General features: G+C 42.5%; 1 protein-coding gene across 4 annotated transcripts in view; it reads right to left on the reverse strand.

Moving 5' to 3' along the window:
• itpr2 (inositol 1,4,5-trisphosphate receptor, type 2) overlaps window positions 1-23,545 on the reverse strand; it is a 71,684-nt gene that overhangs the window by 29,469 nt on the left and 18,670 nt on the right. Inside the window, exons 20-37 of one of the 4 annotated variants that reach the window (XM_034685284.1) lie at window positions 23,339-23,486; window positions 23,103-23,250; window positions 22,064-22,251; window positions 21,841-21,964; window positions 21,688-21,745; window positions 21,376-21,541; window positions 20,894-21,061; window positions 20,268-20,354; window positions 20,055-20,180; window positions 19,838-19,960; window positions 19,378-19,578; window positions 18,897-19,148; window positions 18,631-18,756; window positions 18,311-18,439; window positions 17,869-17,989; window positions 16,027-16,208; window positions 15,354-15,496; window positions 14,728-14,836 (exon numbers count right to left, since the gene is read on the reverse strand). In XM_034685284.1, coding sequence (XP_034541175.1) covers window positions 14,728-14,836; window positions 15,354-15,496; window positions 16,027-16,208; window positions 17,869-17,989; window positions 18,311-18,439; window positions 18,631-18,756; window positions 18,897-19,148; window positions 19,378-19,578; window positions 19,838-19,960; window positions 20,055-20,180; window positions 20,268-20,354; window positions 20,894-21,061; window positions 21,376-21,541; window positions 21,688-21,745; window positions 21,841-21,964; window positions 22,064-22,251; window positions 23,103-23,250; window positions 23,339-23,486 — 2,599 coding nt within the window. Of the gene's footprint in view, window positions 1-14,727; window positions 14,837-15,353; window positions 15,497-16,026; window positions 16,209-17,868; window positions 17,990-18,310; window positions 18,440-18,630; window positions 18,757-18,896; window positions 19,149-19,377; window positions 19,600-19,837; window positions 19,961-20,054; window positions 20,181-20,267; window positions 20,355-20,872; window positions 21,062-21,375; window positions 21,542-21,687; window positions 21,746-21,840; window positions 21,965-22,063; window positions 22,252-23,102; window positions 23,251-23,338; window positions 23,487-23,545 lie in introns of all 4 variants that reach the window. The other 3 variants (XM_034685282.1, XM_034685283.1, XM_034685281.1) reach the window with 3 other exon arrangements.

Below are 23,545 nucleotides of genomic sequence, written 5' to 3' on the forward strand. Positions count from 1 at the left end.
CCCTAACCCTAACCCTAACCCTAACCCTAATCACAACCCTAATTACAACCCTAACCCTAATCACAACCCTAACCCCAACCCTAATCACAGCCCTAACCCCAACCCTAACCCTAATCACAACCCTAACCCCAACCCTAATCACAGCCCTAATCCCAACCCCAACCCTAAACACAACCCTAACCATAATCGGATCAGCCCATCCAAGCTGAGGCATCTGATTTTTCTCAATGCCAACCTGAGGATATTCATAATGTTTGCTTGAGTTTGGTTCTGGTTCTGTTTGCTTGAGTTTGGTTCTGGTTCTGTTTGCTCGAGTTTGGTTCTGGTTCAGTTTGCTTGAGTTGGTTCTGTTTCTGTTTACCTGAGTTGGTTCTGGTTCTGTTTGCTTGAGTTTGGTTCTGGTTCTGGTTCTGTTCTGGTTCGATTCTGGTTCAAGTCTGGTTCGGTTCTGGTATGGTTCTGGTTCTGTTCTGGTTCGATTCTGGTTCAAGTCTGGTTCGGTTCTGGTATGGTTCTGGTTCTGTTCTGGTTCGATTCTGGTTCAAGTCTGGTTCGGTTCTGTTATAGTTCTGGTTTGGTTCTGGTACGGTTCTGGTTCGGTTCTGGTTCGGTTTTGGTTCGGTTTTGGTTTGGTTCTGATATAGTTCTGATTCGGTTCGGTTCTGGTTCGGTTCTGGTTCGGGTCTGGTTCGGTTCTGGTTTGGTTCTGGTTTGGTTCTGGTTCAAGTATCGTTCGGTTCTGGTTCGGTTCTGGTTCGGTTTTGGTTCGGTTTTGGTTTGGTTCTGATATAGTTCTGATTCGGTTCGGTTCTGGTTCGGTTCTGGTTCGGGTCTGGTTCGGTTCTGGTTTGGTTCTGGTTTGGTTCTGGTTCAAGTATCGTTCGGTTCTGGTTCGGTTCTGGTTCGGTTCCGGTTCGGTTCTGGTACGGCTCTGGTTCGGTTCTGGTTCGGGTCTGGTTCGGGTCTGGTTCGGGTCTGGTTCGGCTCTGGTTCGGTTTTGCTCTGGTTCTGGTTCAGTTTTGGTAGGGTTCTGGTTCGGTTCTGGTTTGGGATTGGTTCGGTTCTGGTTCGGTTCTTGTTAGGTTCTGGTTGAGTTTGATTCTGGTTCTGTTTGCATGAGTTTGGTTCTGTATGCTTAAGTTTATTTCTGGTTCTAAACCTAACCCTAACCCTAACCCTATCATAATCCTAACCGAAACCCTAATCCTAACCCTAACCCTATCATAATCCTAACCCTAACCCTAACCCTAACCCTATTCCTAATCCTAACCGAAACCCTAATCCTAACCCATACCCTAATCATAATCCTAACCGAAACCCTAACCCTAACCCTAACCCTATCATAATCCTAACCGAAACCCTAATCCTAACCCATACCCTAATCATAATCCTAACCGAAACCCTAATCCTAACCCTAACCCTATCATAATCCTAACCCTAACCCTAACCCTAACCCTAACCCTATTCCTAATCCTAACCCTAATCCTAACCCTAATCACAATCCTAACCCTAATCGCAACCCTAACCCCAACCACAACCCTAACCCTAATCACAACCCTAACCCTAACCCTAATCACAACCCTAACCCTAACCCTAATCACAACCCTAACCCCAACCCTAATCACAACCCTAACCCTAACCCTAATCACAACCCTAACCCTACTCACAACCCTAACCCTAATCACAACCCTAACCCCAACCCTAATCACAACCCTAACCCTAACCCTATTTACAACCCTAACCCTAACCCTAATCACAACCCTAACCCTTATCACAACCCTAACCCTAATCACAACCCTAACCCTAACCCCAACCCTAACCCTAATCACAACCCTAACCCTAATCACAACCCTCACCCCAACCCTAACCCTAATCACAACCCTCACCCCAACCCTAACCCTAATCACAACCCTAACCCTAATCACAACCCTAACCCTAACCCCAACCCTAACCCTAATCACAACCCTGACTCTAACCCTAATCACAGCCCTAACCCCAACCCTAATCACAACCCTAACCCTAATCAAAACCTTAACCACAACCCCAACCCTAATCACAACCCTAACCCCAACCCTAACCCTAATCACAACCCTAACCCTAATCACAAGCCTAACCCCAACCCTAACCCTAATCACAACCCTAACCCTAATCCTAACCCCAGCCCTAACCCTAGCCCTAACCCTAATCACAACCCTAACCCTAATCACATCCCTAACCCTAATCACAACCCTAACCCCAACCCTAACCCTAACCCCAACCCTAATCACAACCCTAATCACAACCCTAACCCCAACCTAATCACAGCCCTAACCCTAATCACAACCCTAACCCCAACCCTAATCACAAGCCTAACCCTAATCACAAATCTAACCCTAATCACAACCCTAACCCCAACCACAACCCTAACCCTAATCACAACCCTAACCCTAATCACAACCCTAACCCTAACCCCAACCCTAACCCTAATCACAACCCTAACCCCAACCCTAGCCCTAATCACAACCCTAATTACAACCCTAACCCTAATCACATCCCTAACCCTCATCACAACCCTAACCCCAACCCTAACCCTAATCACAACCCTAATTACAACCCTAACCCTAATCACAACCCTAACCCCAACCCTAATCCTAACCCCAACCCTAACCCTAATCACAACGCTAACCCCAACCCTAACCCTCATCACAACCCTAACCCCAACCCTAACCCTAATCACAACACTAATTACAACCCTAACCCTAATCACAACCCTAACCCCAACCCTAATCACAACCCTAACCCTAACCCCAACCCTAGCCCTAATCACAACCCTAATTACAACCCTAACCCTAATCACATCCCTAACCCTCATCACAACCCTAACCCCAACCCTAATCACAACCCTAACCCTAATCAGAACCCTAACCCCAACCCTAATCACAACCCTAACCCTAATCCCAACCCTAACCCTAATCACAACCCTAACCCTAATCACAACTCTAACCCTAATCCTAACCCTAACCCTAATCACAACCCTAACCCTAATCACAACCCTAACCCTAATCCCAACCCTAACCCTAATCACAACCCTAATCCTAACCCTAATCACAACCCTAACCCTAATCACAACCCTAACCCCAACCCTAATCACAACCCTAACCCTAATCCCAGCCCTAACCCTAATCACAACCCTAACCCTAACCCTAATCCTAACCCTAATCACAACCCTAACCCTAATCAGAACCCTAACCCCAACCCTAATCACAACCCTAACCCTAATCCCAACCCTAACCCTAATCACAACCCTAACCCTAATCACAACTCTAACCCTAACCCTAACCCTAATCACAACCCTAACCCTAATCCCAACCCTAACCCTAATCCCAACCCTAACCCTAACCCCAACCCTAACCCTAATCACAACCCTAATCCTAACCCTAATCACAACCCTAACCCCAACCCTAATCCCAGCCCTAACCCTAATCACAACCCTAACCCTAATCACAACCCTAACCGTAACCCCAAACCTAACCCTAACTCCAACCCTAACCCTAATCACAACCCTAGGATCAGGGTGATAATGATTTTGTAACAGAATAAATGCACACAATTGGGCAATTATAAGGCCTCTCATAAAAACACTGTACGTAAAAGGGTTTTTAACACAAACCATTAGTTTTTGCAAAATTAAGGTAAAATATACGGCTACAAAAGATCCTAAATTAAGAGCCGTTCGGGAGTCGAAAGAGTCGGCTCTTCTTTGGGGGCCGAGTCAAAAGAGCCGGCTCTCTGAAAAGAGCCGAACTTCCCATCACTAAAGCACTTGCTTACTACCATTTGCACTCTTAGTTGCCCTTGGAACTATTTATATTGTAAAACGTATCAATGTAAATACTTCAGACCTGTACCATAGTGATAAACAGATAACACTTCATTTTGAATCAAGAAATTCCACTTGCATACTTTAAAACAGGGTCATTTCATTCCTTGTGGACTCAACATGACAGCATTTATACTTTTCAAGTAAGTGATCTTAAACGCTTTCAGAAAATTAACAGTAACAAGACTCACATATCCCTTCAGACACCAAATGGTATCATAACAATGGTGTATATGCTGTTTTGTAATGACACAGCACAATTATATGATTTATTAGAAATGTATTCAAATTATTTCACGGACCTCCACGCTATGGTTCGCAGACCCCCAGGGGTCCCAGGACCCCACTTTGAGAACAACTGAGCTAGAGTACAGTAATTGAGCCAAATGTACCATAAAACATGAACAATATACCCCCGTTTTCTGTGAATTCATGATTATGAAGTGAAGGAGAAAAGATGTGAAAAAAGTTGTGCAGTGTCGCTGTCTTTTCCAGCACAGCGTGAACTCAACTTTCAATGAATGGGGATGTGTTTTGTTCATAGGGTCAGGTCGCACGCAGCCATGTTGGAATCATTTTCCAGGACTATATGTGATTTTCCAGGACATTTTACTTTTTCTCCCATTTTCCAGGTGTTTTCCAGCACTGGAAAATTGGTTTCCAGGTTTTCCAGGACACGTGGGAACCCTGATATAGACATCTATACAAGAACAATTAGAGCAGGCTGCATGTTTTAACTTTTAATAGAGATGTTTTATCTATATGCATGAAAGGTTGCCTTACTCAACACTGCTCTGCTCCTGCCTCTACATTTAGAAGGACAGTATTTATTTTCAATCCTTCTCTCACAAACATCTCTGAGCATCTCTTGTGACATTTGACGCAGACTAGCAGAAGCGATTAAAGGATTCATGGATATAATCTACATACTGTGTGTTGTGCAATCAAAGTGTTAGAGTGACTGACAGGTGGAGGACTCGGATTGTGCTATTTATACCTCCGTCTATTGTGTAACAGGAGGAAGCGATGAATGGATGGATGGATGGTTGCACGGATGGACGGACGGACGGACGGACGGACAGATGGATAAAAACATGGATTGATGTATGGAAGGCGGCATGGTGTTTGATTGATAGAGGGAGGAATGGATGGATGGACGGATGGATGGATGGATAGATGGTTGGATGGGCGTACAATTATATTGATAGAGGGAGGAACGGATGGATGGATGGATGGATAAAAACATGGATTGATGTATGGAGGGAGGCATGGTGTTTGATTGATAGAGGGAGGAATGGATGGATGGATGGATGGATGGATGGATGGATGGATGGATGGATGGATGGATGGATGGATGGATGGATGGATGGATGGATGGATGGATGGATGGATGGACGTACGATTGTATTGATAGAGGGGGGAACGGATGGATGGATGGATAGACTGATGGACGTATGGTTATATTGATAGAGGGATGGATGGATGGATGGATGGATGGATGGATGGATGGATGGACGACGTACGATTATATTGATAGAGGGATGGATGGATGGATGGATGGATGGATGGATGGATGGATGGATGGATGGATGGATGGATGGATGGACGACGTACGATTATATTGATAGAGGGATGGATGGATGGATGGATGGATGGATGGATGGATGGATGGATGGATGGATGGACGGATGGACGGATGGACGGATGGACGATTATATTGATAGAGGGACGAACAGAGGGATGGACGGATGGATGGATGGAATATAAAGAAGGTATGTACACTCAGGAAAGCCAGCATAGGTTTCTATGGCAACCTGAATACTCAAATGACCCTGGCAGTGGACAGGTGCATGAATAGATGGATGGATGGATTGATTGATTGATAGAGGGAGGTTGGATGGAGGGGTGGAGCAGAAGGCTGAATGGACTGTATACTAGCCACCTATGGTTACTATAGTTACATGTTAGTAGGTCAAATGGCAATTAACACGGAAAGGCCAAAGTAAGAAACATCTGAGGATATACGAGTTTTACAGAAGATACAGCTCTCAAGAAGCAGTATGTTTCTCTGTTAATCAATGAAGGTGTGCCTTTATTTTTCCTTGTTGTGGCAGTGTGGTATTGTCTAACCTTTGTCATACATTTTAAACCTTTTCTTATATTACATGTATTTAACATTTCTGGCCTCTTTGTCCATGAGCAAGTTCTCTTGTTGTGTTTGTCACACCTCTTTTAAAGCTGACACATACTGCTAATTGTATTCAGCTCTCTATGACTCATTTGTGTAGTTGCCTTTGTAAGAGTTGTTTACCTAGCTGCTGGTGCTTACATAAAATTACTGGTGCAATTCCCATATTGCTAAAGCAAAATGAAGAACAGACAAAAAAAATATCTCTGCAAAAGACCAAAGTTTTCACAGAGAAGTATTGGTCACTTCTGATGGTATATTTTTAACAGCACTTCAATCTGCACTCTTCAAAAAAAAAAAGAAAAAAAGAGATAGATCAATATGTTGACAGAGAGAGATCAGACATGCCTCGCCTCAAAGGCTGTCCAGGTACAGCCCAGCTGAAGATCCTATCAAAATAAGAGCACCAAAGAGTGAGGACATGGAGGAGCACGTGTGGCAGATGCTCCCTGTGTCAGTAAACACTCCATCTCATCTGCAGTCAGTACAGACACTTGTCTGCCTGCGCTGTCTGGCTGGCTGTCTCACACAAACACACACACAAAGATGCACACACTTCTTGAACTGAAGGTGAGGATCCTTTGAGATAGCCTCTGTCATTTCCACAAAGACATACAATCGGTGAAAGTACAAACTTAGCACTACACTTTGTAAGGCAGCAAATTAAAACACATGCTCTGATTGGATCATTTTTTACTTGACATTTCCCTTTTTCCTACAACAAACATGTTGTGTTTTCACTGTTCTAAACAAACAGTTAGATAAACACTCTGGGATGGTCAAGTTGAAAAAGAAGAGAGTTGAAGGGTTTGCACTTGTTCACCTCCATCCTGCTGACTACGTCTGCAGAGAGGGAGAGAAGAGGAGAGGGGAGGCAGGATGGCTGTGGAGGAGATTCAGCCCAGCCTGACTCATCTGCTCGCTGCTGCATTGACGAGAAAAAACTCCCGTCAGGTGATGTAAGAGCCACGAGAAAGAAAGCGAGATAGAAATAGAGGTAGAAGAACTGACAGAAGTTAGGAGGAGGGGGGAGGAAGAGGAGGAGGAACAAACAAAACCCAGCGAGAAGCAGACAGTTGTGGGGGTTTTAAAATGTGCACCGGCACGCCACACTGCGGCTCTGGTGTCCAAACCGGGGCTGAGCTGCTGATTCTCAACCTCCTGCATCCTCGCCTCCCCTTTTTTTTCTTCCCCCCTTTCTCCCCTCCTTCTAGCCACCCTCACAGCCCTTCTGTTTGCAGTGACTCCAGAGAGACGCATGGAGAAAAAGACAAAGACACAGCCTGCTCTCTGCTTCTTTAGGTGGTCTGAAAACTCACACAGGCAGCGGAGGGCAGCACCAGCTGTGAACCGAGACGGACAGAGCCAAGAACAGGCAGGGGGAGGGAGGGTGTTGGAGCTGCTCAGGTCAGACAAGGTCAGTTACAGAGGATACTGAGGCCACAAAGGAGGGGAAAGTTATCCAAACATGGCTCAGATCAGGAGGTCTAACAGTTTTCTTTTCTGTATTGTCTTCTTCCCACAGCAAAAACATGAAAGGACTCTAGGTGTGTGTGTCTTTTGTAAACAGCGGGGGATACTGATCAAGAACTCAGTGACACAGAGTCAGTTGAGTTTTCCCACAAAAAATGTGAGGGTGTAATCTCAAAACTTTTACTCTACTGTCTAATCTAGATTTTTGGCACGGATGTTTGATAGTGACCCTTTGTCATTAGGTAGTCTTAAAATAAATACTGCTCAACAAATTTCATAAGATGTCTCCAACTGCATAAGAGATTTTTAATGAGGTCTAAAAGAGCTTATGGACCTTACCCATCATGACACCTGTGGAAAAATATACAAGTACCTTTAAAGTGCATGGAGCTCTTCTGTCAAATGTATTCAAACCTGACCTTGACAGATCTGAACCTACCCTGGAGAAAGTCTTGGGGGTTACATCAGCAACTCGATCTTTGGGGAAGTTTGTGCAGAGAGAGTTTTAACTCTGCCTTAAACTCAAGGTGTAGACTGAACAAATGCAACTTCCTGCATCAGTTCTATATGAACCCACATAAACTGTACAAATACAATCCTGACGTATGGTCCCTTTGTTTTAGATGTGGCTCAGAGCAAGGAACATCCCCACATTCCATTTTATTGAAAACTCCCATTACATCATAAATGACCATGTCACTGTATAGCATTAATGTTGAGAATGTGCGGCTCACGTCACCTTGAGGTAAAAGTCAACCTGCGTCTCATTTCCTACCTTTGTTTCTTTATTTTGTTGTCCTTTGGATTCATGTCTAATTTCAATCTCGTTTGGATCTTTGTACTCAATCAATCAATCAATCAATCAATCAATCAATCAATCAATCAATCAATCAATCAATCAATCAATCAATGTACTCAATCAATGTACTCAATCAATGTACTGTTTGTAGTCTTTATTTTTCCAGTATCATTCATCTTACTTTTAGTATTGTGTTGTTTCTTTTTATTCAGACACAGTGTCTGCATGTTAATGTGTTAGCAGACTAGACTCAAATGAAAAACACAGTCTGTTTGTGACCAGTCCAAAATAATGTGATGCATTTAATTCAATAAAGATTTCAGCTCCCTCCCATCAGTGATTGAGATCCTCTGCTTTGTTTTCTGCATTGCAAAGTAGAAAGTGGAAGTTTTACACACTTCCGTAGGATTTTTTTTAACAAGAGGACCAATGGGGGAAATCAAGTCATATTAGGTGATAAGGTCACATTACCCTCAGACCAGACACTTTGGTAACATGAAGTGAAAGAGTGGAAAAGGGATGTGAGAAAACACTGTGAGGGCTTCAGCTGCCACTGTTGGCTGTGATGTCAACCTAAAAGTGTTTTGTTTTTGTTGAGAAGGGAAAAAGGTGCCTAGGAAGCTAATTTTGTCACGGTGCACTATGCATGAACAAATAAATTACCATGGAAGTTAGTGGCAATAGGTGTGAAATAAGGACCGAGAAGACAGTTACTGCAGTTCATGTCAAAAGTTTTTAGGCAGTTTTTGATTCTTCATTCTTGGAAGAAAAAGCTCCATGTTAAGAAATTTTCAGAAACTATAATTTAACATGTCCTGGTGGTTTCAACTTGTGACCCCAGGATTTCTAGAAATGATATTTTTTTGATAATTTAAGTCAGGCAAACATTTCAAATACATTTCTGTGGTTACTTATTTCAATATTATTCTAATGTAGAAAAGTGTGTCCTGCCCTGTGGTCTTTACAGGAAGCTGTGCTGTCATATGCACAAAGCCAAAAGTCTACCATCCATATATCCGATAACATCTCCCCAAAATATGTGTGTGCTGAGACAGCATCACGTTCTGCCATTTACAAAATGCTGCAGCTGCACAGCACATTAAATGCTTTTACCCAATAAACAAGCACATCACCAAAACAAATTAAGCCGCCATGTGAGCGCAATTGGTGAGACTGGTCGAAGAAAAATACAAGACAGCCGTGTAAACAAGCGCTCAGAAAAAGGCCAACTGTTAGCAGGCGGGTTCACTGTGAAAGTGTTACATGTGACTCTCTAACTAGGTTTAGTGAAGATTTTGGTTGTTTGGAAGATTATTAAGTTAAAGATAAGTTAGCTGGCAAGGTGCAAGCAAGGCATTTTCATGTCATCAGCAGGATTTGTAGCTGAGCTTGTATACAGCAAGGAAGGAACCCATTACAAACAACTCTGCAACACATAAAGTTCTGCTCAAGATTTTGGTCATGTTTGTCAATGGCAATCTGAACCTATCTCAACTACCATTTAATGGGCTAGTATTATGTTTTATATGCACAATAATGTCCCTCAATGGATGAGTTGTAAAGTCAGTCATCTCTGAGCTTATATGCAGCAGCACAACCAGGCCCAAATTCCAAATTACTGCAAAGAGAAACAACAATCCCATCAGCCGCAGCTGTAGTTCCGTCAAGGGCTTATCATCAAATGGTGACTGCTGGAAATCCCCCACCTGCTATAAATTAGCATGATTGCCTTGTCATTGAGGTTATGTTAGCATGCTAACCATAGCCTGAGCTCACGACACATACAACCTGCCAGAGCTAGCAGGACTGCAGTTGCTTGTTGAGAACTAATTTTTCTGTTTTGGTACATTTTGACAAAAGCAGCAACTATTAAGGCCATGCCATTCAATTAATCTGAATCCAGAGTCAAAGCTTTTTATGTGATGACTATTTTTATAAATGCCTTAGCATGGCAGCTTTAAGTTAATTTACTGGGCACTAAAAACTAAATAACCACAGTCTATATTTCTTGTTTATTGCTGTCTTTGTCCACTTCATGAAGTTATCTGGCCAGTCTGTCTCAAACAGAAGAACTTATGACGGTAATAAACGTTAGCTTAAATGGGGATAATGCTACAAGGGTGTTACAGCTCTTCAAACTCCAACCTCGAAGATGACCCCTTCCGACATTATCTACAAAGATCTCACAAAATGAGCTTTTTTTTTTTCTCTACAGACAGACTATGAATGTTACTCTTAGTTGTTTTTTATCATCATTTCCTCAAGCTATAACCATGAGACAAACTGACAGCAAGAATCAATCAGAGGGTCCACAAGCACTCATACGTAATTTAACCTATCACTGGTCATGTGCCTCGCTGAGCACAAGTGAGCCAACTCATATGCAATCAGATCCAAATAACACACTGTGAACTGTGTCAAATCATTGTTCATGGTGACAATTATATCATTCATAGTGGTTCTAAGAGGCATGAAGGTAAGGCCTTATGAGTACTTAACAGAATGTCTATACAAGAGGCCAGGGAGTTCCTGGTCTTCTGCACAGGGCACACAGACTTCCTGTATACAGACACAGCCAGACCAGACAGACAAACAACATTGTCATGGAAACCAAAACATAATATTCAACTAGTAGACACCTGACTGATGGATCGTGGGAAGTACAGTGTGCAGGAAAGCACAAATTCAGGCAGTAACAAACAAACAGGACAGACAGGTTTCCACATGTTGACTGGCATCAGACAAAATGCATTCAAGGGAAAAATATTGGTTCTATATTTCTTTAAGCTTAAACTTTTGTGAGTTGACTCATCACGCTGCCTCAGCTAGAATCCATCCAAAGGTCAAACTGAAATCTCACCCTGCTTTCTGCCTGTCTGTCTGACCCGCTCCCTGGACCATGTTCCTCTACTCCCCTGAAGAGATTGACAAACAGGGAGACCCAGCAGGATGAGCTCACACTGGGACAGCCAGCATGGCATTGCACGCCTGGGACTGCATGTGCGTGTGTATTAGTGTCTGTGTGTGTGTGTGTGTCTGTGTGCGTCTCCGTCTACATGCGTCTGTGTGATGGGCTTAGCATGGAGAGAGTGGTAATCTGTAAATCTGCTTTGCCTTGGGCAGGTGGTGTGAAACTTGGCTCACAAGAAAGAAAGAAAAGAAAGGGAGAGAGGGAAGGGACATAGAAAAAGAAAGAGACAGACTGACAGACTGACAGACAGACAGACAGACAGGCAGTGTGTGAATGACAGGGATGAGTGTGAAAGAGAGTGTGAGCGTGGTTTACATTACATAACGGGCTTTTTCAATCCTCTGTAAACAAGAGGACACACTTGCATGCACACATGACACCACGTTTCGTACATATGCATGCATGTGCTCACAGCAAACATCTAGTAACAGCTAAAATAAGCTAACGTTTAAAAGCAACTTGTTGTGTAAAAGGATAAGTGTAGTGATACTTTTCATCTCATCAACTGATGCATTATAGAGAATAAAACCAAGAACGACTTAATCCTGCTTTTAAGTTCTGTCTGTTTCCAAAGCCTGATCCAACATATCCATCTGTGCTGTTGACCTTCATTGTTGTGCTCAACTAGGAACTGTCTCTAGATTATAATGATATTTCTTATTTGAGTCAGTGAGGTCAAATGGTGACGCATTGTAAGGAAATGCTCTGGTTACACTTTTTGGAGTTTAAAATATTTTTGTGGACATGTCTGACGAAGAGGCAGGAAAAGAAATGTTGCATGTCACAGGATTAAACTAAGGACTGTGCAATTTGTATTGAATGTATCTTAGTTATGGTATAATTATGTTGAATCTAATATTGTCTTGCGACTAGTAATGCTCCGTAGTACCTCAAAGTCTAATAGTCAACATTTTAAAGTAGTCCCCAACAAATGCATTATTCATTCCTGTTTGAGTAATACTCGTGGAAAACTACAGCTCCCAAATGACTTGAGAAGGCACTTCGCCTTTCCTTTTAATGAAACTGAGTATTTGTAACCCACTTCTGAAGATTTACATCTTCAGGAGCACACAGATGAGTATCACAGACTGGGTAGTTGGACGGCACTGACAAACAGACACACACTACTGACTTGGTTTTCCACAGGACTACTCAGGAAGTTTATAGTGGTCATATCCCTTCAATGATTAACATGTCAAATTTGAGACTATACTTGGCAATTCAAGCATATATTTTTTTCCATGTCATATTTTTGAGAAATTATCAGTCAGTATGAAACTTTTCAAGTCTACTCCAAACACAAAACCTTGCTTTGGGGTCACAAACTTTATATCTGTTTGTTCTTACGGACAAGTGAAGTGCAACAGTGAGTTCTAACACGTCTCCACACTGTGAATCAGTGCCTGGACAAAGCTCCTGGCATGACCCGGGCAAGCACAGAGCCTGGCCAGGGTGGGACTCAAGAGGGGGGGAGGGGGGCAAAATAATGCAGGCGGGCAGACAGAATGCGATAGACTGAGACAAAGCACGGAGGGGGCAGAGAAGGAAGAGAGAGGCGGCGAGTGGACAGAAAGTGAGAGTAAGGAGGGAGGGAGGGAGGGAGGGAGGGAGGGAGGGAGGGAGGGAGGGAGGGAGGGAGGGAAGCAGAACGTGATGGTCCACGTGACGCTGGCTCAGCCACTGCAGGCTGTTACGTAAGCGCACCCCCCTGCCCTGTCTCCTCATGGACTGAGCAGACTCTGCTTCTCTCCAATCCCTCACCCTGCAGCCGCTGCCCACTTTTTTTTTCTCTTCCACTCACATGGCTCCTCACATGGCTGCCTCCCTCCCTGCCTGCCTCCCTCCCTCCCTCCCTCCCTCCCTCCCTCCCTCCCTCCCTCCCTCCCTCGATCACTCTCCCTCCATCCCTTTCTCTCACTCTCCTCCACCCACTCATTGCACCCCAGGGGAGCTACCAACCTCTGCTGCCTATGCTGTCACTCCGTCTCTCTCTCTCCTTCTGTGTTTTGTCTGTCTGCCTCTCTCTCACTCATTATTTCCATCAACTGTTCTCCCTCTCTCTCCCTTTTTCTCATCCTCTCTCTCTCTCCCTCTCTCTCTCTCTTCCACTCTCTCCTGTGAGGCGAGGCTGCAGCTCCACGCTCAGGGCTACAGGGATATGACAAAGAGAGGCCACAAATACATGCTTGAGCACACTCACGCACACCTACACAAACTGACATTTCACATATCATTACCGCACTGTCTGGCTTCTCAAATGCACTGAGCCGCTTTTTCTAAAGAAAAAAATTGGCTGTTTTTTTATACCACTTTGAATTCGTCCGATCTCGTTCCACACAACTGTTGAATAATTTGCTTTCCTCAAAACTGCTCGACTGACTGACGCCAGGCACAAACAAATACGGGAAAACAAAACTCTGACTCTTCAAGCAGCTGCGAGTGACACTTGCTGACATGGACTATATTAAGACATCTGGACTTGACAGTTTCACTAATGCAATTTCGATGAGAGAGGGTGCAAGGGCACGTATATAAATATGATCTTGCTTTAAAAAGTGATGTTTTGGTGCAACAAAAACAGCTGTTAGAACAGCACTGTCAGCCATAAATTTGCATTTCCACATAAAATCCTGCATGATAAGAGGACTCCAATATCAACTTCCCCTTACTTTACTTCAGGACAAAGTTTAGTGGAATACACTGAATCCATGAAAAGCTAACGTCTCATGATTTAGGAGTCTTCATATCTCCACTAAGAGAGTTTTCAGTGGTGTATTTCTTTTTGTGTCTCCTCAGCATCACCTCAGCTCACCATGAAGCTGGAACAAATTCTCCTAAACCTTTCCAGCATGATTATAGACTTGACTCTTTTTGTACTTTTGCCCTTATCCTGCACCTCCTCAGTGCACACAAACACACAAACCTGAAGCCTCCTCCTTAGGTCTCCTATACCAACTCCTGTCGTTCACTTTCCAGCATTTTCCCCCTACACACACACACACACACACACACACACTGCAGTATTGATTTGTTTGTTCGGTGCTTGCCCCCCCCCCCCCCCTCCTCTTCCTCCTCCTCCTTTTCCTCACTTCCTCCCTCCTATTCTCCCTCTCAGTGTGAGTGTGTCCTCAAGTGCCTCCCTCCCTACCTTATGTAACATAGAAAGGCCTACAGCATACTGATGAAGGGGAGTCTGGGCTCTGGGCCGATAGACCTAGGAGAAAACAAGGGCTGAACAGCATAGCTGATAGCAGGAAAGCACTGCTGATATCAGAAGACAGAGGGCTAAATCCTCACCCAAAATTAAGCTTATTGATGTGCTTTTAATGTGAAGTGAGAGTCAAATAAAAGTTAACAATTATCTCGTAGGATAACGGGAAAATTAAGTGTACACCGTGTTTAAGCAACGTACTCCTCATACAGAGTTGAGTACTCACATACTCCTCGAAGCAATTCTTCTTGTCCAGCATCTCTCGCAGAGTCTGCAGGATCTTGATACACAGCTTCTCCTCTTTGTCCATTAGCTTCTTGGTGTGTTTGATCAGTCTGGCAGGATGACGAGAGAAGTGCTGTGTTATTTACATATCCGGCAAATGCTGTGAGTCAGTAGCTTAAAAGTCAAATTGAAGAAACGTTTTATTGACCACTACAGGAGAAATCTCCTTCTCTGCTTTTGGGGGAGGCTTGATGTAATATGAAAGAAACACTAAATTATTTTTTCCTAACATACTAAACATATGCTAGATGTTGCTCTTTGTAATGTTGTTACTTTACTCGTTTTAAATAAGTCTTCTCTATATTTGGTTTCTTAGTTTTAGTTTCCTGTCTGCAAACGTTACTTTCTTGACTAAGTAGTTGTTTTTTTTAAGTGAGCATGCACAGAAAGTATAAACAAAAAATAACAGAAATCAGCAATTTCAGAAATTCATACACATCTTATTCTATAATAGAAGTGTTGCTGGACTTCCCTGTAAAAGCTAAGTTCTGACAGTCTGGAGGTCACATTGTGTTTGTGTATGGACCTTTAAATGTATTCTTTAGCAGTTCATGGACAGCAACATACTTGGACATAAAGGCTCCGCTCTCACAGCGTAAGCGAGCAGCCTCTGGAAACAGCAGCTCGGGGCTGTGGAGAACATCCACCAGCACAGAAAACTCTCCCTGAACCTTCGGGCTGAACTGTTCTTCCAGGAGGGACACGACACCCTGTCGATAAGAAACGCAGAAACAAAAAGAAGGTTTTAAACTTGGGAATGGTTGTTAATGATCTTTGCCTTTTAGCTATATGTTAGCAGCACAGCTAAAGAGATGACAAACTCAGTTTATCTGCTGATGTCTTTGGTTCAGACTGAAATATTTTAACATCTGTTAGTGATCAGGTTCTGCACCACTATGAGGATGATAGTTTTTTTTAATGTGAACTGTGTCGACACATATTAGACAGATTCAACAAAGATTACTGCAAGGGTCCATGCCACTGTTAGAATGAATATCTTTACAAAATATATTACCTTACTCATAACCTTTAATCCAACTCTATCATCAGATATGATCTCTAATCTGTCCATCACTTTGACTTGAAAATAAAAACATTGCTATCAACTTTAGTGCTCATAACATGTAAAATCTGCCAGCATAGTTGCATGCCAGCATTTGCATTAAACTCAAAGCACTGCTGGAGCTTCGTGTACTCCCAGAGCTGCTAGCACAGCTTCAGACTGTCACAAAATGTGCACCTGCAGCTTCTCAATGATGTTCTTGTAGTCTGGGCCGCCCAGGGGCTCCTTCCTGGGCCGTGTACGTGCAGAGATTCTCCAGTCCTTGGCAGCTCTCTGCACCATGTTGCTGTGGACCTTGAGAGACAAAGTGTTGACCTGGCTGTCCAGATCCACTGGGATGGCTATGGCCCGTGCCTTAGCTGACAGAAAACATGCAGGAACAAGTGTATGTGAGTTTAGTTGTTCTGTATGAAGATTAAACAGCTAATTGTTCTGATCCAGTGGTGCTTTTCCTGTGGTCAGTAGTACAGTGTAGCTCATACCTTTACTGTGACATCAATATGTGGGAAAAACAAATGTTTTCCTGCACAAAATTAGCACTATCAACTAAACATAATCATAATTCACATTTAAATTGAAATACTTTCAATATATTCTGATGTGTCCGTCTCCATCCATGTTTAAACTTTAAGGTTTGACATCACTGGTTCACAAAAATCAGATCACATAACTCCAATTCTGGCTTCCTTACACTGGCTTCATATTAAATTCCAAATTGATTTCAAAATACTACCACTGACTTACAAAGCTCTACACAATCAGGCTTCCCAGTACATCACAGACCTTCTCACTCAGTAAAAGCCTGTCTGCCCTCTCAAATCAGCCTACCTGGGCTTATTGGTTGTTCCTAGTGCCCGTTTAAAGTCCAAGGGCTTTCAGGCTTTTTCAGTCAGGGCTCCTAAACTATGGAATGACTTACCAGCTGAAATAAGGCGTGCTACTTCTGTTTTTAATTTTAAATCACTTCTTAAACCTTTTTTTTTTTTTCCAAAAGGCCTTCATAACTTTGTAACGTGTGGTAGAAAATTATTGTATAAACAGTTCCAGGTGCAAATCTCCAAGGTCTGCATAGTAGGCTTTTTGCTTGATAAGAAGTAAGATCTCCTGTATTCCCATACACTCCCTCTTTCGTTGTTGACGTATTCTGGTGGTAAATTAATAAACTGTTGCTTTCTGTTTCTCTGTGTTTCTGTAAGAAACTGATAGGAACTGTTGCACGTGCATTTGTCCAAGGTCATGTACAGAAGGCTTTTGTTTTCACAGATTCTGCACTCTACCCATCAATGATCTTTGTTAGACCAAAGGATGTTACCTTTTTTGGAAGAAGCTTCCTGTCAATGTACCACACCTATTTGATTATTTTCTATATATTGTTTGAATTCACATTTGTGGGGGCAGAAGATATCTGACATCCACTGAGTGAAGTTCACTTTTTTTCTCCCTCTTTGCAAAGAGTGCTGATAATAAAACTTGTCAAAAGACAATCATTTGTCTCTCCATGAATTTATTTCATTCATCACGCTGACATCATACCCTGAACAATAAATTGCCATTAGACATGTTGATATGCTCTGGACGTATTGTTATGTGTTCTCGTACTTTGGAGTTCCTTTATTCATTTTTATTTATTATTATTAAATTGAATAATTAAATTTATTTTTATACACGTACATATGTACGTATGTGTGTATGTATGTATGTATGTGTGTGTGTGTGTATGTACGTATGTATGTACGTAATTATATATGTATGTATGCATGTACGTACGTACGTATGTATGTATGTGTACATGTGCATGTGTATGCATGTGTGTATGTATATATGTATATATATGTGTATGTGTGCACATATGTATATGTATATATATATTTTTTCTTCTATTTAATTATTATCTTTTTTTATATGTATTATTATTATTGTTTACTTTCTGTGAATCACTTTGTAACTCTGTTTAGCAAAATGCTATATAAATAAAGTTTTTTATTATTATTATTATTATTATTATCGGAGTACACTCACCAACGTCAGCCAGTGTTTTGATACAGCTCTCAATATTAGCCTTCTGAGCTGAGGTGATCCACGTGCAGTTGTAGATCCTGAAGGAGGACTGGAGCAGCTTGATGAAGACAGACTGATTTGTCTGTGACAAGGAGGGAGAGTGTAGGGGATTTGCTTTTTAAAGGCATAAGTGTAAAAAAGACACTGATGGGAACACTTCTATGACATGATAGGAGGTACTGTACAAACTTAAGCATAAAACAATTGCTGCTGCTCTGGCTTCACATTTCTGCAATAAAACAATAGAAACAGGTCCCAGGTGAAGGTGCACTGAGGGAGGTTGTCTGCTCATAAATATTTTACTGTGTAGTAGCTAAAAGTTGGCAAAGGATTTGGATGTGCCAAGTGTGAGCTTCCCTGTGTGAGCACATTGCACCTGCCCGTTGAAGGTGAAATACTATACCTGCAGGTTGGAGTGGTTGACGGAGAAAGGCGAACTGAAGAAACCTTTGACAATAGCCATCACCGTCTCCGTCACATACTTCTCAAGGGCCAGATCTGCATGGTTACGGTCTGTGGTAGTGTTGCACACCTGAAATACAAACATAAAAGAGAGGAAAATGACTGGACAAACTCAACCTCGGATCACATTTTTTGCAGGTTTCTCTGCAAATCACCATTTTCTCTGCACGATTCAGCCTCAGTGTATCCTGACACATACAGAGCCTCATTAGAAAAGAATCAGTCAGACAAGTTTGACCTATAAATCTGACAGAGCCTTACACTGGACATGTCCACCAGGAAGTTGTCAAAGAGCTTCCAGATATGGTTGGAGGTGTAGATCTCCTTCATTTCTACCTCTGTGTCCACGTAGCAATGATTCACAAAGTTTACATAAGCAGTCTTCACCTGAGGGGGGAAAGACACCAAAGATAAGACGGCTGGTTTATACAGAAATGTTCTAAACTTTTGACAAGACAATTATAGTTTATCTACACTACAGATCTCCAGCATTTGTTCATTTTTCGACTGAGTCATCCAGCCTTTACCTCTGGTATACAGTGGACATCAGTAACAACTTTGACGATGTCATCCAGGGGGAGCAGAGAGTTGCATTTAAGCTCAGTGTAGACGTTCTTGCCCTCCGTGCAGGCTGCCAGCAGCTCCACCAGCGTGTTGTGGTAGGCCAGAGCTCCGTCTTCGTCTGTCCGCTCTCGCTCAGAGCCCATCATCTGCAGCAGCACTGGGAACGAGGAGCGGTCGTTGTAGAACACCAGCACATCCTCGCCTCCGTTTACTAACTGGAAATCAAAAGTGAAAAGTTACATGAGGTGAATGCAGGGTTTGCATCAGGTGCTAAATTAGAAAAGAAATACATTTTCTCAGTTATATTCCCAACGAAGACAGCGCTGATGAGGTGTCAAAATAGTAATCAGAATATGTCACATCTTTCAGGTGATCAGTGGTTGATCTTCCTTTAAGGTTATATTCACGTGTACTGAAGAGGTGTGAATCAGATGTATTTCTCACCTCCGTCATTACTTTGTCCTGACATTTCTTCACATACTTCCCATCAGCCTTAACAATGGTTTGCAGGAACTTGAGGTACAGTACGTGTCTTCCGTGTGTCTCAATGCAGTGGACAAAATGATGGACAACTCGGTCGCTGATCTCATTGCACAGCTGGTAGTTGTTCATGAAGATGTGGCGCATTGTCTCTGCTTCCAGCAGCTGGTAAAAACAGGAGGCAGTCTTTTAGGAGAAGAAAATGTATAAAGTTGTGAAAAAGAAAGTGTGCATTCATGATTTTATAACAGGTAGAAATTAACAAAGACAACTGATTATAAAACAAGAACGCAATATCTGCTTCCTGAGGTAAGGCTTCTGTTCTGTAGGAACTTTTATATTTCATTATAGGCAACTTTTCTGATGCTTCAACATGCCCTGCTCTAATAGAGGCAGGGTGCACAGGAAGGTTTCATGAATTTACCCCTGGAGTGAGGAAGAGGTTCAGGTTTTTATGCAGAAGAACTTGATTCTGAGGGTTTCCTCTGCAGAAATTCTGCAGAAATGTGTGTGCCAGGGTCATGATCTCATTCATCTTCTCATCACTCTGTAATGAAAAAAGAGAAAAAAAAAACATATTCAATAAAGAGTTATTAAAGGGGACATAACAACAACTTGGTGCAAGTTTCTCAGTGAGTCACCTGCTCATAGGGGATCTGTAGCAAGTCCAGCACCACAGTGTGAGCCCCCATGTTCTTCAGCAGCCTCTGCTGCTGCACTCGACTCTTCTTACTGGGGTAACACAGCTTACTGAGCCGCAGCAGGATCTGAATATCAGACACAAACATGGAATTATTGACACACCGTAAAACAAAAATAGAAAAAAGGAAAAGAAATATACACTGGAAGCTCACTTCTTTGACGATGTTGTAATTGTTTGCTTTGTTGCTGTCTATTTGGGGTTTTATATCTCCATCCTGCACAGGGCTCAGGACAACCTCCTGGGAAGACACAAGCGTAGAGAAAAAACAAGCATTAGGTAACTTCATGTCAAGTTTCATTTCATTACTAAATCAAATAGTACGCTCATATGCTGGACAGCTCAACAATTCTTCCATGTGCCCTATAACTGATCTCTATTTGGCGTGCAAAGACCTTCACATCCAGTCCCTAATTAGCAGCATTTTTCATAGCGTAATGGAAAAAATTCCCTGTACTGATCTTTATCAGCACTCTTATTGCATTATTGTAATAATAATATAAAAATGCATACGACTGTTACCGGCTTAACCGATGTAAACGTATTTACAGCCAGTTCCTGTCCCACATATCATTATTCCTAAAGAGATAACAAAACATCCTTCTATCAGCTCCAGTGAGCAGTAAACGCAAACAAAGCTGTTTACAGTGTAGCTGAATCACTGATAGGATGTTTGGGATATATAACTTATTCTGTGGAGAAATAAATGTGACACTACACACTGAAACATGATTTTTTTTGCTCCTAAATGCTGGATACCATGAAGTGATGGTACACCACCTCGATGTTCTGCTCTTTGCCCTGTCTAACTCCGAGGTCCTCCCCGCTGTACACTCCACTCTTCTCCACCCACAACTCTGACTTCTCCACAGTCAGACGCAGCTGGTCCAGGTCTGTTTTGATCTGTTTGTAGTTCTCTACATCCTGCTCCGACACCAGCAGCTGGACCTGGAAAACATGCAGAGACACATACAGTCGATGAGAAATAAACCAGACAGATCGTCACAAAGAGAAAAAATGTGAGTGAAAGCACATTTTTGGCCAAGTGGTGCTATAATTAAGTGGAAAGTCATTGTGTTGTAACAATGTGACTGTGTGCAGCTTTAGATTCCAGCAGACGAAGCTGTTTAAAACAGTTGTTCTGTTTGGAGGACCCTCCTAATCCAAACTGACAAAACTCACTTAACTCAGGAAGTGCTTAATGACACACTCTGTAAGCACACCCAGTATCAAATGCAAAAGCGTCACTGCTGTGTGTCTACCTGTTTGAAGGCCTGCAGCACCTCGGCTCTCTGGCTGAAGTGCTTGAAGATGAGCTGCAGCGAGCCAGACACAAGTGGGGGGTAATCTTGCATGATGAGATGGATCAGAACCCTCAAAAAAGTCCGTCCACCCTCGTCGTCCAGCTCCACCGCACTTAACTCTGAACTGAAAGCAAACATAGGCATGAACATCCACAATAAAGCTTGGACAGAAGCTTTTAAGTAGATGTAAATCTCCCAAAGAGACAAAGGAGCCAGGTCATTCAAAAGAAAGCTGCTTTCATCTTTATTTCATGTCTCTGTTTGACCTACCTCCCCGCAAACATGCTCTCTGCGTTTGTTGCAATCTCATCAATGTCAGGTTCAGAAGCTGGAAACAAATTAAAGTAGACACCAGGTCATTAAGCATGGTAGTGTACAGGGTTGAACAAATGAAGACTTTTTAGAAGGAGAATAAAATCTCACGTATGAATGGGAGCATGTCAGACAAAGAGGCAGAGCTCTCAGCGATGCTCTTCTCCCCAAACTCTTTCTTGTAGATGGACAGCAAGTATGTGATCCTATAATCCAGCCTCACACTCAAGATAAACTAGCAAAGATAAAAGCATATAGTAACAGAATCAAATCGTTGCATACTGCCACATTTCTGAAGAATACATTGCAGATTTATCTAGCAGGGGGCGCTAACCTGCAGGATTTCAATGATCTTCAGCTTGGTGTCCATCACCATGACGTCCTCATTATCTGGCAAGAAGTGTCCTTTCCCATAGCGCAGGGAGGGCGGCGTGTCAGGGAGGCTGTGAGGGACACCACGACTCATCACCATCTGAGTCATCATTTCCCCAACACCGTGGATCGTACGAAGGACATTGTTGCCTAGGGGGGACATTTAACCTCACACATTTAGCACTGTGCTTTTGTGTGTCATGCCACAGTTGTGATAAAGTGTGCTAGTTCAAGCCTTTGAAAGATTGAAATGGAGTATCTTAAAAGCTTAAACAAAATCAAACGGATGTAGCAGAATGCTTTCCAGCAGAAATACATCTACAGTAAGGTCCACATAGGCCTGTAAAATTTATTTGCATTTACCACTTAATCCCCCAAACAGAGTGTGTCACACCAGTTACTTATCCTAAATCATAACAGCGGGAGACCTGACATTTCTTCCTGTGATCCATCAAGTCTTTTGTAATCTCATGGTGACATCTCTATTTCTGTAACTTCATAACTTGGTTCCAAAGAGATCTGGGACACTTCATTTGGTCCCCAAAACTGAAAAGTCTACAAAATCAACAAATCCAGATAATTACTGAAGAATTTTGCCACCTGCTACTTTTGCAGTTTAATTTTAGTTCTCACATTCATGCATAAACTCGAATCACCATGTAAAAAATGTATCAACTGCTAAATTCAGCAGTACCACTGTCTTGAAAAAAAGGGCACTATTGATGCTGGTTTATTATCCTTCCTACACTGTGATGAGTCAAAGTATTGGGTCAACATTTCAAACTGAATCATGTTGGGGTTTTTTGTAGCCATTTTTTTACCCCCCAAATTATGCAACTGGCATCTACCACTTTAGTTGTGTTAGTCCCTTAAACTGCAGACATAAAAGATACGTTTACTCATTAGCTTGAAACATTCTTCTGGCAGTTTTTTACCGCTGCACAAAAGGTAACTGACCAGCGAAATAATCTACTGCCTGTGTACTCTGTAACAGCACTGACCAGCCTCAGGACTCTTGTTGAGCTTGTTCATGAAGGTGAGTGGGTGCTGGACAATATCCAGGATGGCCAGCAGAGTGCGTGTGAGACGCAGTAGCTCACTAAAACTGTAGAAACCAAAGTACACCAGGTTCCGAGCCAGATTCACCACCTAGGGGATAGAAGTAACAAGAGAACATGATGAGTTGTGTGAGATTTTTTTTCTTTTTAATTAGTCCTCCATCTTGAGTTTTTTTCACCTCCAGTGTGAGTTCATTCTTGTCTTTGTCCCCAAAAGGATAAGGCTGGTTGACCACATCTTTAAGGTATTCTTCCACAAACTGCATGGTCTCAGCAAATTTCCTCTTCATCTCGTCTCTTGAGGTGTCCGTGGATTCGTACTCAAACCTGCAGAAAATCACAATCACTATTTTGCATGTGGTGACCAGAAAAATACACCTGAACAT

Source organism: Notolabrus celidotus, chromosome 6, assembly GCF_009762535.1.
Source record: "Notolabrus celidotus isolate fNotCel1 chromosome 6, fNotCel1.pri, whole genome shotgun sequence".
NCBI classification, from domain to species: Eukaryota; Metazoa; Chordata; class Actinopteri; order Labriformes; family Labridae; genus Notolabrus; species Notolabrus celidotus.